General features: G+C 33.4%; 1 protein-coding gene across 1 annotated transcript; it reads right to left on the bottom strand.

Moving 5' to 3' along the window:
* Nucleotides 1–12,006: 12,006 nt before the first annotated feature.
* Nucleotides 12,007–13,036, bottom strand: LOC137577692 (selenoprotein BthD). The gene has a single exon (XM_068291226.1). It carries the CDS (start codon nucleotides 12,979–12,981, stop codon nucleotides 12,553–12,555), a length of 429 nt encoding a protein of 142 aa, XP_068147327.1. The 5' UTR covers nucleotides 12,982–13,036; the 3' UTR covers nucleotides 12,007–12,552.
* Between the last annotated feature and the right edge of the window lie 2,120 nt (nucleotides 13,037–15,156).

Raw genomic sequence — 15,156 nt, 5'->3', positions numbered from 1 at the left:
ATGGCTTTTTAATAGGCTTCTTCTCTATAAAACGATCCTCAGTCCATTTGGATAAATTTATTGGCCGCAGCTTCCAACTGAAATATTGGTCTCCTTCTGGTTTATTCGAAATTCTGTTTACAATGTCACTCACTTGAACTCCCTTCATCAATCTGATACTGGCAAAAAATCTTAAAGGCATTACTTTTTATTTGAATTTCAGTCATTATTTTAAACTTGAATTTGCAAAAGTTATAAGTGAAAATGTATATATCAAAAAATACCAATCAAACAGCATTTAACTTACAGTTCTCCTTGAAAGACATTGCTTATTTACATAGTTGTTGGTCATTCTAAGTATCTACTGGATACCTTTTGGAATGTCTTGTCTCTCTTTGTGGAAAACTTGTCACCGTCTCTGACTTGAAAAAGACTTTTGCTGAGTGGAAACTTTGCAAATGCCTTTAAAGTATTTTCTGACATAAAAGTGTCTTCAGTTGGGAAACTTGATGCGTTTTGTTTGCATATTTCTCATATGTAAAGGAATTTGCTTTAGACGAATTTGTTTCTTCTTTGGAATTTGAAATATATTTTGGCATTTTCAGCAGGAAAACAGTTGTCTGATATCATAATGAGCCTTCTCTTGCTTACACTTACGCTTACTTACCTACTTAACTTGAAAACTTTGTTTAAAGCAAAACCACTTAACCTTCTGTTGCTTCATCTTCATCTTAATTTTCTACCTCCTTCTTGGTTTTAGATTTAGCAAACAGTTTGAAGTGCACTGGAAATGTTGGCTTTATACCCACACACACACCCTCATTCTCTCTCTCTTATACTTGAAGAAGTTATATATATTCATAAGTATATGCTAAGATAAGTATAAGCCTTTGTGGTAGGCTTTTCTGAGAATTACAAAATGCTTTTGAGCAAACAAGAAGCAAACTTTTCAACATTGTCTAGGCTACCCATCTAAAAACTTAAAAACAAAAAAAGAAACAAAAGAAACAAATTTTTAGCCATTAATTAAGCAAATAGACAATTAGGCACAAAGGCACAGCACAATTATAAGAATATATATATATATACACTTATTCGTAGGATCTCTCTATCTCCATAGATGTATATGTGTGCATAAGTTAGATGGAAAGGCAAAAAAAAAAAAAACAAATTTGGTAGCCAGGTAAAGAGTATTAATTGAAAGGTAATTTTTGGGAACGATTTCAAACTGAATTTGCAGCCAATTTGGGCTTAGTAAGTAACACAATTTTTGGTAAAGTAATGAAAAGCTGAACAGTCAAATATGCATTAATATATAGATGAATATATATATATATATATATGAGAAAAATTATTCAAAACATAAATGTTATTTAGTCAAAATGGATGTCAAAAATAATAATTATAATATCAAAAAACAAATGAAAAATTAACCCCTTTTGCTTTTGCTGAACACAAAACGAGCGCAAAGCACAAGAGAAATATATTCTTCAATGTTTTTATCAAAATCTCTTTTTGGTAGTTATATAAGCGAATTCTACTTTCTCTGTCGCTATGGCTTCCCCTCTCTCTCTCTCTCTTTATGTGAAAATGTTGAAAAGTTTGCACAGCATTTAATTTGGAGGCTGCATGCAAAACCAAAACCAAAATCTTCGAAAAAAACCTAGAAAAAGTAATCTTACAATGGTCCATCAGGTGTTGTCCATGCCATTGATTCAAAGCAGCTTCAACTTCATCAAACATTTTTGGAAAGCTGCACTCAATGCATGGACAACCAGAGCCACTGATGCCAAGGCAATTTTACTTTTTATCGCGCAGAGTCCAATTAAACCCCAAAACCCAATTTGACCAATTACATAAAGGCATCTTTGAAGCATCAAATCGAACAACCACAAAAGACCAAACCCAAGAAACAAAAAGAACTATGCAACAAATGAAACATAGTTTTTGGTTTTGCATGCAAATTGCTGTAATAAATTGCTTCTCAATTTCCAAAAACACAAACAACAAACGAAACTTTCATTTCGAAATTGTTTGTAAAACAAGCTTAGAAAACCACAAAATGCTAAAAACTGATTGAGAGGAACAAATTGGTGGTAATTGCCAATCATTTGAATCCAGACAACTGAATATGTTCATACTTTTGCTTTCTTAGAGTTCAGTTAAGATTTAAGTCAAAGAATCTTTGAAATTCAAAGCCAATAGACAGAAATTTAATGAATTCTGCTACCCAACATTTTAACTACATTCAAAATGCCCAAAATATTAGATCAATCCAAAAATGCAAAACCCTCCGACTATAAAGTGGTAAATCAAACTAAGTTTAACGGAAAACGCTGAAAGTTTCACCTACTTATAGCATTTCCAACCTGCAGTTTACCTTCCTCATTTTTCCAAATAAGCAATATTCCTTTTTTTCACCAACAGATTTTGTTACGATCCCAAATATTATCAGTAAATCGTCAATTGGTATATCAAACAGATCTTCTGGGTCGAAAACTTTAAGACACTTAAAATAAACTAATACTTTTTGAAAGATTATGTAAATAATCAAAGTTTTTGGCTGTTTGAAAAGTTTTACAATGCCCCAAAATGGGTTTGAAAGAGTCAACTCTTCAAGGACATTTTCAATGTTTTTTAAAGTGTGACTTCTATTAATGGATTTACACATGTTTACATTTAAATTTAATGAATTTGTTAGATCTCAAATGGAATTATCATTCACTTTCACTATAAAAAATACATAGTTAGTGAAATCATTATTTAGTCTGATCATTTTTCTATTACCGATCGAAGTAAAGGTGGCTAGGGAGTCTAAACCCATAATATCATTTTCAACAACGGCAAATCGATGTGAAACAATTATAATATGTATTGTTTCTATAGATACAAACTTTGTCCTGTAACTACTTAATATTCCAGAAATGTTAATACTCTTAAACTATAAAGAAGATATTTAATATTTTTTTTAGGAATTTTTAAACATACCATTTACCCACAGATAAATTAACCAATTTTTAGTTGCAAAGCTAAACGCTTTAAATTTTCTCATCTCTCACACAGTTAGAAATAGTTTTATGCGGTTTTTAAAAGACAAAAAACTTCAGCAGCGATTCACTTAAATATTGAATAACTAACTAATTGAAGGAGACACTGTTGAAACATGAAAAAGTACTGTGGAATTCGCAAATGTGCCCACAGAGTTAGCAAAAGTGGAATGGCATAAGAAAAAGTTAATAAAATCAGCGAAAGTTTTGACTAAAAGTTGTCAGACAGAAAGTCAGCTAAAGTTGCTGCTGGCAGGCTAGATCATTACTTGAACTTGAGCCACGCCCTCGATGGGCGATGGGCCCATTCCTACAGTTAAACTTTTCCAATTATTATCATAAACGAGTGCATAATCGGAATTGAATGTGAATGAATAAAAGCAAAATGCCACAAGAGTTAAAAGTTCTGTGGATTCGTTTTAAATTGCATTTAAATATTTTATTTATTGTCTTTTTTGTTGTCATTGTAGAGCCGCATCCACAAATTAAATACGAATCAATTATATACACAAATAAAAATGAATAAAACACAGTATACACAATATGCCGATTTAATTGTCATTCTATTTGTTTGTTTTTCATGACGTATGAATTATTTTCCAAATTTAAATAATTAGCAACAAGAAACGAAATTCCAAAAAAAAAAAAAACATACAAACCAATTAGCGTATAGTTGATACATTTTGCACTCATTGCACATTTTTATGTGATAAATTAAAAGATATATATATGCAGAATTAACAATTTTTAGTATACTGAAAATATATATATGTATTTATATAGAATTTACATATATATATACGCACCAAAATTTGCACCAAAACGTAAACCTAACGGAAACCAACTGAATTTGTATTAGACTTGAAATTAATTTAGCTAGTATTTTGTTCTGGTAGATGCACAACACATACACAAACACACATACACCAAACACAAACATACATATGTAGTCTTCCACACACACACACACGCAGAAAGATTTACCAAGCTAAACTGAACAGAACAGAACAGAGAAGAAAACAAAAACATTTTTTTGGTTAGCCAAAAAAAGGAAATCAAAATTCTATGATTAAACATACTTATACATATTTCAGCTATAAACATAAGTAGTCACAAGTACCTTAAAAGAGACAGATACACACACATTAACACACAGACACACACACACAACATTATGCTGATGCTGCTAAAACCGTTTTTGACACCTGCACAAAGAAATCAGCTTAAAAGCAATCCGTCCTATAACTGACTTTTGAGCCACACACACGCACACACACACAGACAAAATTTTAAGCACTTTTAATTATGAAGTTAAATGCACACACACACACACATACACAAGCAAACCCTCGCACACACACGCACAATCACAAAATGCACTTAAAAATTGTAAATGTTGTGATTTAAATGCACCGCCTCAAAGTATGCACCAAAAAAATATAAAGCAAAAAAGAATATAAAAGTATATATAGAAATTTTTGAAACTAAATTATAAACAATTTTTGAAAAATGTATTTTTGCACTATTTTTAATGCACCAAAACAACCACCCAAAAAAAAAAAACATAAAAAATTTAACGGAAAATATTATTAATTAACTGACAAAATCTGATGAAATGAATATTATATGCAAAATTTTAACTAATTGTTAAACATTTTTCAGCTCGAAAATTTGAAATTGTTTTTTATATTTGTTTCTATTGCTTTTCCTTTCTCTCTAAGAACACAGAAACCTTTGTAAATACAAAATATATGAGAAAAAATACTTAAAACAAATAAAATATATATATATATATTGTGTTATGTGCTATGAAATTGCTATGTAAATAGGCCCAATCATCAAAAAAAGTAAGGAAAGAGAAGCAGAAGAATAAGTAAACAAAACAAGTGAATAAATTTATGAAAAATATCCAAAGAAAATATATGCAGACGGAAAAAAAAACCTCTAAGAAAAAGAAAAAATATGAAGCGACAGCAAGAAAAAAAGAGACATGGAAATGGTTTTTAACTTTAATTATAATGTGTTTTATGGTATATGTACCCACACACACACACACACACACAGAAACACCCACACACATTGATACACACTTGGGACACAGATATATACAGAGGATATACAGTTACATAGACAGGACACGGATAGGAAATCCTACTATTAATTTCTAAGCCATTTAACTTGTAAATTATTATGGTTATAAATGTATGTAAATGTAAAACGGCCGATTGTATATGTATATGTATGTACACATGTGTGAGTTATAAATTATGATTAGACAAACATAAAAACCAAAAAAAAAAAAAACCCAACAAAAAAGAAATAATAATAATAATAATAACTGTGTCTGCCTATATATACATACATATATATATAAACTATAAACTTTACCAAGTTGAAACTGCATTCGAGTTTGAGATAAACAACCAAAAAACAAAAACAAAAAAAACAAATTATCAACAAATTGAAATTGAACACACAAAACAACTAAAACTGTATTACAAAAACGAATCTCTCTCTCTCTCTCTATATATATATACATACATATATATACAAAAAAACAATTAATTTATGAGTTTATATATACTTACATAAATATATATATACATATATATATATATAATGATAATGATGACGATGATGATGTATAACAACAGACAAAAACGTATATGTAAAATTTAATAAAAAAAAGCCTCAGTCAGTATAAAAAAAAACCACAACCCATGCTTCATTTGCCTTTGTCATTTGGCCATAATGAAACGCACGAAAAATGATTTTAATGGCCCATGGACATGCTCCCCCAGGTACACACACACATACATACCAATACATATGTATGTCTATATGTATACTTAGTTGCTGGTAAGTAAAGATATTTGGTGCTTTTGTGCTCTGCATTTTGGATTTCCTATGGCAATTACACAAATGCCTGGTAAGACTATTTATATCACGTCATTTATGCAAGAGTCATGTGGTTCCGACGGCTAAAGACATGAATGGGTAGAGGTCGGAAGGCTGGAGGGGCAAGGGCTTGGGTCAATTTGTGTGTGTGTGTGTGATAAATTTAGTCTCAGACTCATCAAAGATGCAAGAAATCAAAATCAAAGTGAATAGAATAAATTGTTCAGCTATTTTGCTTCTGCGTGATTCATCCACATACCAGAAATTATAGAATACTTTTAGGTGAGAAATCGGTGAAGGTGAATCGATATGCAATTACTTAATTAATTAACTAAACACATTGAGGCTAAGTATATAAATAGATAGTAGTCGAGACATTCCCTATAATTATTGCATCAATTGAAGTAAGCTTTTAAATGCCCTTATATTCAATGGTGAATCTAGGGCCATAAAAGGGAATAGTTTTGCTCCCTAAAGTATGCAATAAGCAACACATAAATTCGATTTCATAACACTTAAAGATATAAATTTGTTGAACACAATGAATACTTTTCAAACCTATTGCCTAGTTTAAGGAGAAAGGTTTCTTAGCCTATATTATACTTGTATTTTATCCATGGTAAATGTAATAGTTTAGCTTTATAAATAAGTATGTTTAATGTATCCGCATATCCTAATGAGTAAATTGAAAACTATTGCATACCATCAGGTGAAAGTTATAAATAATTTCAAGTCGTTTCAACTGAAATACAATTGCTTCAAAGAGTTCTGTCCTATTATAGGTCAATACTTTGGAATCGCAAGTGAATGAAACTTAAGCAAGCAAATAAGAGCAACAACTTTCTTTCTTTTCATTTATTTACAATCTCAACACTTTCAACCTTTTTGTTTCTTTAAGCATAAATATTATAAGTAAAGAGTTTATAACACACAAGTATTTTCTACTTACAAAATAGTTTCTAAGTTTGTGATAAAGTTAAGGAATATAACAAGTTTTAGAGCAGGAAGAAAAGTTTAGCAAAATCTCTAATTCACTCAAAAATAAATCACTTTAAAATTTTTCTCTAGCTCTTTTGTTAGACGTCTCCTGTTGCTTCTTCCAAAACTGAATTCAATTAACATGCACATTGTGTGCTGTGTGCCCTTTGTTTATATATTTTATACTTTACCTTTAGCTTTTTATTTTTCTGGTATCTTTAGAAAATTTTGTGTAAATATTTTGTAAATAAACAGGTGTCATAAATTTTAATTAGCCCTAGCCAGAATACAAAAAACAACAGAGCAACGAAGAGGGAGCAATGAAGACTAAAAACGAAACTAATTTTATGCCAAAGGCAACTCTGTTGCCATCATAAATGTGGGTCCTGAGATGTGGTTTTTGGGGTTTTTTTTTTCGCAGAGCCGCAGGGCCAGTGGCCCAATGGCTCTGTGACCCTGTGGGTGTGTCTTAAGTCAACCGAAAATGGATATAACTCATGCGTGGTTGGTTGCCTGGTTGCTTGCTAACTTGCCTTGTCTTGTCCCAGGCAGTATATAAAACGTAACAAAATTTTATTTTGTTGCCAGCCTATTTGCGTTTAATTACCTTTGCCCGTGTACGCTGGCCGTTGTTTATTGGCTTTACTCTGCTGCTCTATTTGTCTATTTTTCCCCCTAAGTTTCCAGGCAAAAAACCAAACTTCATCATTATCCTCATCACCAGCACCCACCGCCCACCATCATCCTGATCATTAACAGCAAAAGGAGACCAAGCACGGAACTTTTACGATGCGGATATACATATACATATAAACAATATATGGTTTGTATATAAAACAAAAGTTGAACATCATTCATCATGATTCATGTGCCAAACACAGAGCAGATGACATGACATATTTTCATGATTATAAACTGATAATAAAGAAAGAACGCTTTCTTTTGGGCAAATCATAACTTTTCATATTTCAGATGTATTCAAGTATGTAATCATATATCCTGACAGATTTTTAATTCTTGTATGTTTTGATTGCATATTTTGATTCAGGATCTTCTCCATGAAGTTTCAATAGCATAATTTACACATAGAAAAATGCTGCGAATCGTTTATCTCCTTCTCAGATGATTTTATAAATAAGTTTAAAGGATATATGGAGCTTTGCTCACAGAGAGACTTATTTTACTTCTTCTCAATTGCTTCTTTCGGTGGCTTTTCTAAAGTAAGTCAAATGTTGCAAAATGACAAATTTCCTACGGCCATTCGCTTTGAATTGTTGGAGCATATTTTGTCACTTTCCAATTGTGGAAGTTAAGTCAAGTATTTGCATCTATTCAACAAATAAAATTCATGTAAATTTCAATTTCACTTTGACATTGTCACCTGCAATCGACACGTGTGTGTTGGCAGGGATAAGGCATAGGGCAAATGTAAAATGAAATTATATCTATGCCCTTAGCGGACTCAAAAACCATGAAATAGGCCAAAGTTCAGATTCAGTTTCAGATTCAGGTCTACAGTATCCCATATATCCAAAGATTTTTACCTTCAAGCGCACTACACGCGCGCATCGAGAATGAAGTAAAGGACCAGAAAAAAAAAAAGAAAAACACAAAAGGAAAACTCCATGAGGTGACCTTTCCAAGAACAAGCTGGAAAAGGTTGATGTTCTTGTGGTTGCTGCTGATGTTGTTCTTGTTGATGTTTGTCGACGTTGGCTGTAACCGTAACCTTTGCGGCGGTCAACCTTAACAAGCCGGTTAATTAAGGTGTGACAAATGCAATCTGCACTTGAGCGCCCACTTGAGCGTGCAATCAGCAGAAGGCCAATTTGAAGTCAATCCCAACCAATTGGCAAGCTCCGTTGCTCATTAAAAAAGGATTTAAGCCATGTTACAGTTGTTCTTGTTCATTCTTTCAGGCCGATAAAACAAATGCCTAGGCTTAAATGCTGGCCAACTGGCTGACTGGCTTGTCATTTGTTTTAGTCCTTAAAGCCTACTGCAATTTCCTGCCTAGTAGTTCACAGAAAGGCCTGAAGTTATTGCCACATTTTTATCCGCCCACTCATACAAACACACGTACACACACGTGTTCAGATTTGACCTTAACTTTGTGGGTGTGTGTATGTGTGCTTTAGATTTAAACCATTTGATTGGGACAAAAGGCAATGGAAATTGTTCAAAAACTAAACGAAAATAAGCTGGAATTTGAAATGTTTGCCAATGTATCGATGGTATTCGAATCGATATTCGTATAATAGACATATCGAAAATCTCAATTTCAAGTACTGGAAAATTTCTATCCACTAATACATTTTCCTTTTTTTTGCCATGGTATGCAATTTTCTTCGATTATTTTCTCATCAGTGAGTTATCCTGGCAATTGGCAAAGAGGGCTTAGAATTTTTGGCACAAGCCAACTGAAAAACAAACCTCTTACCAATACACCTCGTCTCCACTCCCCTTTTCAACGAAATGGAACTCCCGCTGTAGCCTAAAAATAGATGCCAACTAACCACCAAATACATATAAAGGAGAAGGGAAAAAAAAAACGCATGAGAAAAGTGTGGAAAACTCCATAATGCAAAATGTTGCGGTCTGTTTACATTTAGATGCTTCCTCTTTGCAGCTCTGTAGCATTTCATTTCTTTTGGCAATTGTCCTGACTTGTCCTTGGATATTGTCGCCTTCGATTTTCAAGCATTCCATTTCAGTGCAGGGGAGATCCAAATTCACCAGCGATATAAAATGAAATGAAAAGAAAAAATGATTCCAGGGCCATTGCCTGCACTGGACATTAACCTATTTTGTATACCCTGTACAGATTTTTTTCAAAAGTGGGATATATTTGATATAAAGGTAACGATTAAATGAATTATACTGAAAGTAAAAGTAGGTGAATGAAAGAAAAAGAGATCTTATGAATATAGTTCAAGTCATAAAAATCTCTCCATCGGGCAACTATTTGATTTGCAAATAAAATTTACCATGGAATAATAATCGACACTAATCGATTACTGATGATTAACCGACCCGATTAATCGACACGTCTGTTGTTAAGGGTGTCTTTGGATTCCAGAAACCCATGTTCAAATGGGTAATGAAGAACTTAACTTTAATTTTGCTAGATAAAGCAACAAAGCGATAAAATCGATTTAGCTGTAATTCGATTAAAGCTAATCGATTTCAAGATGCTATAAACAGAAATGCGTATTACAATCGTCACGTAAGTAAGCCATAAACCTCAGGAGAATTGAAGTGAATGACAAATTGTTGTCAAACTGGAGTTTAGCTAAAGGTTAAAGGGTATCTTGGAGTCTTTATCTTGATTATTCTTATGGGATTGCCATCTATTAGCTGCCCGACGCAGCTGCTGATGCTGCTGCAGTCGGAGCTGCTGGTGCTGATGCTGATGCCGATGTTTGCTGTTGCTGGCATCATTAAGGCGACATCTTTAGATCACAACAACAACAAATAAATTGCGGCATCAACCAGAAATGTTGACATCTCTTTGTGCTGCCGCACATAAAATTTGTTGTACGTGTGTGTGTTGAAATCATTTTGGCATCGTTTGTTGGCCTCTTTCTGTATTTTTTGAGTTCTTTCTTTCGTCGTCTGCTTATTCTGCTTCTACCAATTTACTTTCGCTGTTTTATTTTTGGCTGACAACTTTGCTGCCCATTTTTTACAGACTTTTTTTTTATTCTTCTTCTGATTATTAATATTAATGATGTGCATGAACATTGGCGGCTGTTCCATTCCTCCAGATTTGCTGGCCCATTCTCTTTTGCTTGTGAATTATAAACTGTCTACATGACGTATACGTGATGTGGCCACATAGAATTAACTAGTCAGAGAAAGAGAGAGAGAGAGGGGAAGAGCATTAAAGTCTAAAAGTTAGAGAGTGTTATGAGAAATGTGTTTTTTTGTTTGCCTTGTCCAAGTGCCAATCTAAAAGCCATCTGCACTTGACCAGCCTAATTTGCATGTTGATCCGGCCAAGTGACACCAACTCAACAACTGCAACAGCACCTCAACCCCCCCTTTATCCTCCTCCTAGCGTCTGCTCTTCATTGTTTTTTGCCGGAACTACCAGACCAGATTGTTAGTCATGTAGTTAGCCCCATTCCCATTTCCCGCTTTAGCCCCCTTTCCACCCCTTTTGGCATCCCTTTGTGAAGTTTTATTGTTCAAATTGTTGGCCCAAAAGCCCTTATGGTATAGAATTCGGGCTGACTCGTTCTGCTGTTATTGTCTCTATATCTCTTTCTCTCTCTGTGGAATTTTTTCTCATTGTTATTGTTGCAACATTGTAATTTGGTTTTGGATTTTTATGGCTTACCCTCTCCCACCTCTCTTCATGTGTGTGTGTGTGTGGGGCTTCTGCACAATGGCAAAAATTTTCATGTTTGGCTTGCATGGAAAAGTTTGTTGGCTAAGTCGCAGCTGATGTTGAAGTTAAAAACTGAAGTTGATGTTGCGAGCGTTGATGTGGAAATTGTTTGTGATAAAAGCCTTGAGCATTATAATTGTAACTTCCCAAACAAAAAACTTCATACCTTTTAGGTGTGTAATGTTAAATTGATCAAAATGTCAGAAATTATTGGCCAAAGGACAAAACGTTACTTTTGCAAAATTTCCTCCACTTAATTTTGGACTTAAACCTGCTGAGAATTTCAATTAGCTATGAAATTTGTTAGTCATCGGAATACTGAGAAACGAAATTATGATAAGGTTCTACTTTCTTTTAAGTGGCTTAGGTAATAAACTAGAAAAAGCAACTTAAAGTCAAGAAATGTATTGATAAAATAAGTATACCATTTGAAGACCTACATATGTACCTACATACCTAAATTTATAGACAATTTACTAGAGAACCATCAATTGCTGAAGCATTTAAGAATTGCAATGGCCTTTCCATAACTTCAGCGCTAAAACTAGTTGGGAATTACAATTAGGTGAGCTATAATGAGAATACAAAACTTCAAGCTCTTAACTAAATGGAAAACCCAACAGAATTAGAATGAAATAAATATCCCCCCCCCCTGCCCTTTACAATTCAGGGATTATGTGAGTAATAAACCAATTTCATCCCATTGTTCGTGTGGTGAATTCCTTTAATTTATTTGTCATAGATTTTGGTTTATTTTTTAGTTTCCTTGTTGCCATTTTCTATTTTCTCTATGTGATTTTTGTTTGCCATTTTGTTATCAAATCAAATAGTTAGTTTTCTCCTGCCCCTCCGGGTGCCATCATTGTGTATATTGAAATTGCATTTGGTTATTTGTTTTGTGAAACGTGCACAAGAGTGAGCGAGAGGGACATATGGAAAAAGAGGGTACGAAAGTGGCGGATGAGTTTGCCAGACAATGGGACGTCGCTTGGACGCCCACTAAAACTGATTGTATTTCTTTTTTGTGGGGGATTTTTGTTAATTATTTGGCTTCTTCATTTATTTATTTTTTGAAAAGAGCTGTCAAGAGACGTTGCCAACAACAATAAGACCAATATAGTGCTAATCGCCCCAAATTGTTTAGGCTGATAATAGTAGCAGGTGTCAGTCGTCAGTCGTCATTCTCTCCCCCATGACAATGGATGTGGCATTAGCTGAGGGATTTGTTTTGAGCTGAAATTGTGTAATTCCTGTATTTCAATCATATGTCTCATTCTCGTCTTCATCATCCTCATCCATGCCCACGGGCTTGTCGGGATAGAATTTCTTAAGGATTCGTTGGACATCGGGCAGCAACATATCATAGTTGGCTGGGAACTTATCTCTTCGCGGCGGTCCTTTGTCCAAACCAGACCACAAATTATGCACCGATGTGCGGGCATTCTGCGAGAAGCCAATCTCAAAGGCCCCATCCCGTGGGGTGCCATTCTTATTCCTGACCAACTGGAAGAGACGCTCTGGAAAGTGCTCCTGCAAAAAACTACCAAACTCTTCGGCTTTCGTCTGAAAGATGGGACACTCGGTGGTGTGTTCTATATAGATCATGGAACGCTCCTTGAGAAAATTCTCATTTGCCGTCCAGTCGATATCTTTCGATTTCTTGTGTTTGCCCCGTTTTGGTGCCATATTCGAAATCTATATTTAGAATTTGGAATTTTGAATATTATTGCAATGAATTCATTGTTTTCATTTTTCATTAATTAATAATTGCCTTTCGTGTTGTTCATTTGCTTGCTGATGGATGGCTTTTTCTTTCTTTTTTGGATTTCGCTGGCTTGGTTGGTCTTTTCTTGGCACAAAATGCAAAAACCATAAATCACTTTCGCCACACCAAAAAGCCTCTTGCCCAAGAGTTAAATGTGCTTGATATTTTTTTTAGCCATTAGCTATTTGTTGCTATATTTTCAAATGCACAACAAAGAATAGACAAAAACAAACATTCCTGCTAATACGATTTTGTTGACAGACAACAAAAAGAAAAGAAAATATCACAAAAAAACAACAACAAAGAAAGCATAAACAGAAAATGTAGCCAAAAACAAGTCTATAACATATGACTTTGGGGTCTTGAGAGTTCAGATTTTTTTAAGCACTTAGCTAGATATACATATAATCTAGCTACAGATAAGGCATTTCCATTTCATTAACACATAATATCAGCAATTATATCAATGTAACTTGATCTACATACAAATTAGGGTCAGATTTAGTTCTAGAAGGTCCCCTCAAAATGAATTCTTCTCTCTGCTCACATACTACCTGAATCTAGACTATATCTTTAATAATTTGGTACTCTCTAAAGGAGAATAGTATTAAGGATATGGGATTTGGGATTTAAAATCTGGAGAAAATTAATGTTGAGAATACGAAGCAGTTTCGCCAAAATTTCGTTTGAAAACGTTGTCAAAAGTTGCTTGAAGTGTTTTTTCTTTTCAAATTTCAGCCAAGAGATTCATGATTTTATAGCATTACTTAGCCTTACATTAAACCATTTTCTGTAGCATACAAGAAACAAAAAAAGTAATTTTTCTAGACTAAATAGGACTAAAGCTTGGAAAACATAATTCATTTACTTTGCAGTCGAAAACATGGACAAGATTATACAACTTTTTTGAAAGATGTCAAAATCTGCTGATCGAAAATCTACTAAAAAGATTAAAACTTTTATCGTTTGGCTTATTCTTTTGGTTGTCTATACTTTCGTTTACTTTTTTGTACTTTATTTGCCATATTTCCAAGACAAAGAAACAGTAAAGCTGCAGATCGAACCACCTGCTCTTCTTAGATTCTCTTCGATTTTATTGCCAACCAATTCAGTTCTTCACATTCCACTTTTCATTTATTTCTGCCCACATGAAGCTAAAGGAAAATATTTTATGTAAATGCAAATGACAATGACAAATTACACAAATATGAGTTAGAAATTGCTTCGACTAAGAGATTAAATGCTTGAATTGGTGAAAATGACTTGAAAATTTTGAACCTCCCACAGAAACGAACCATCGAAAGCACTTAAAACAGGCAACTAACTATGCACCTGATTGATTTTGTAGTAGCTAATGTGCATGAAATGTAATTTAATATATTTCTCATGTGGGCTTTTGTGTTCATCATATCAATAACAATTAATTGCTAATTTACCAGGACTATATATACACATACATATGTATATAGACATATGTAGAATGAAGTACCTTTGACCTAGTTGAATGGATTTTCTTGAGAACTTGCCTTGAGGTCATTGACATGAAGAGCAGTCAAGCACCTAATTGAAACTTGTTGGATTAGTAAACAACAATAACATCAACTAATATTTAGTAGTTAACTATAATGAATGTTTGTTCAAATTGCTTATGCTCACACAAGGTCTATTTATTATTTCATTAAATCCTCTAAACTTTAAGTTCCAGCTTCAGCTTGATCCAAAAAAAGTTGTTTTTGCTTATTTAATGGGTTGTTCTTTCATTCTATTGATGAACTTTCATAAAGTCGTTCACTTTATGGTTAGCGCCAAGAAGAAAAGAGACCAAAACAAAAAACTGCACAAACAAATCGAAATGAATAAAGATATGCGTCAATATTGTCCAAGAGCAGCTAAAACCAACAACAAAAGCAACAGCTGGCCAAGCATTTGCAATAAATAACAAAAGAACAACCGCAGCAACAGCAACAACAACAACAACAACTTGCAAATCAAAAAGAGAAAAAAACAGACATAAAAATAAACAATTTCTTTTTTTTATACAGTCACAAAAATAACTTTGAAAATATGAATATAAATATATAAGTATATATGTACAA

This window comes from Drosophila tropicalis, unplaced genomic scaffold (genome assembly GCF_018151085.1).
Source record: "Drosophila tropicalis isolate 14030-0801.00 unplaced genomic scaffold, ASM1815108v1 contig_593, whole genome shotgun sequence".
Classification (NCBI taxonomy): domain Eukaryota; kingdom Metazoa; phylum Arthropoda; class Insecta; order Diptera; family Drosophilidae; genus Drosophila; species Drosophila tropicalis.
This window is presented reverse-complemented; position numbering and strand designations above follow the sequence as displayed.

Bases quoted from the DNA above. Each gene is read 5' to 3' on its own strand.
- LOC137577692 (XM_068291226.1), bottom strand. From the start codon at position 12,981: ATGGCACCAAAACGGGGCAAACACAAGAAATCGAAAGATATCGACTGG.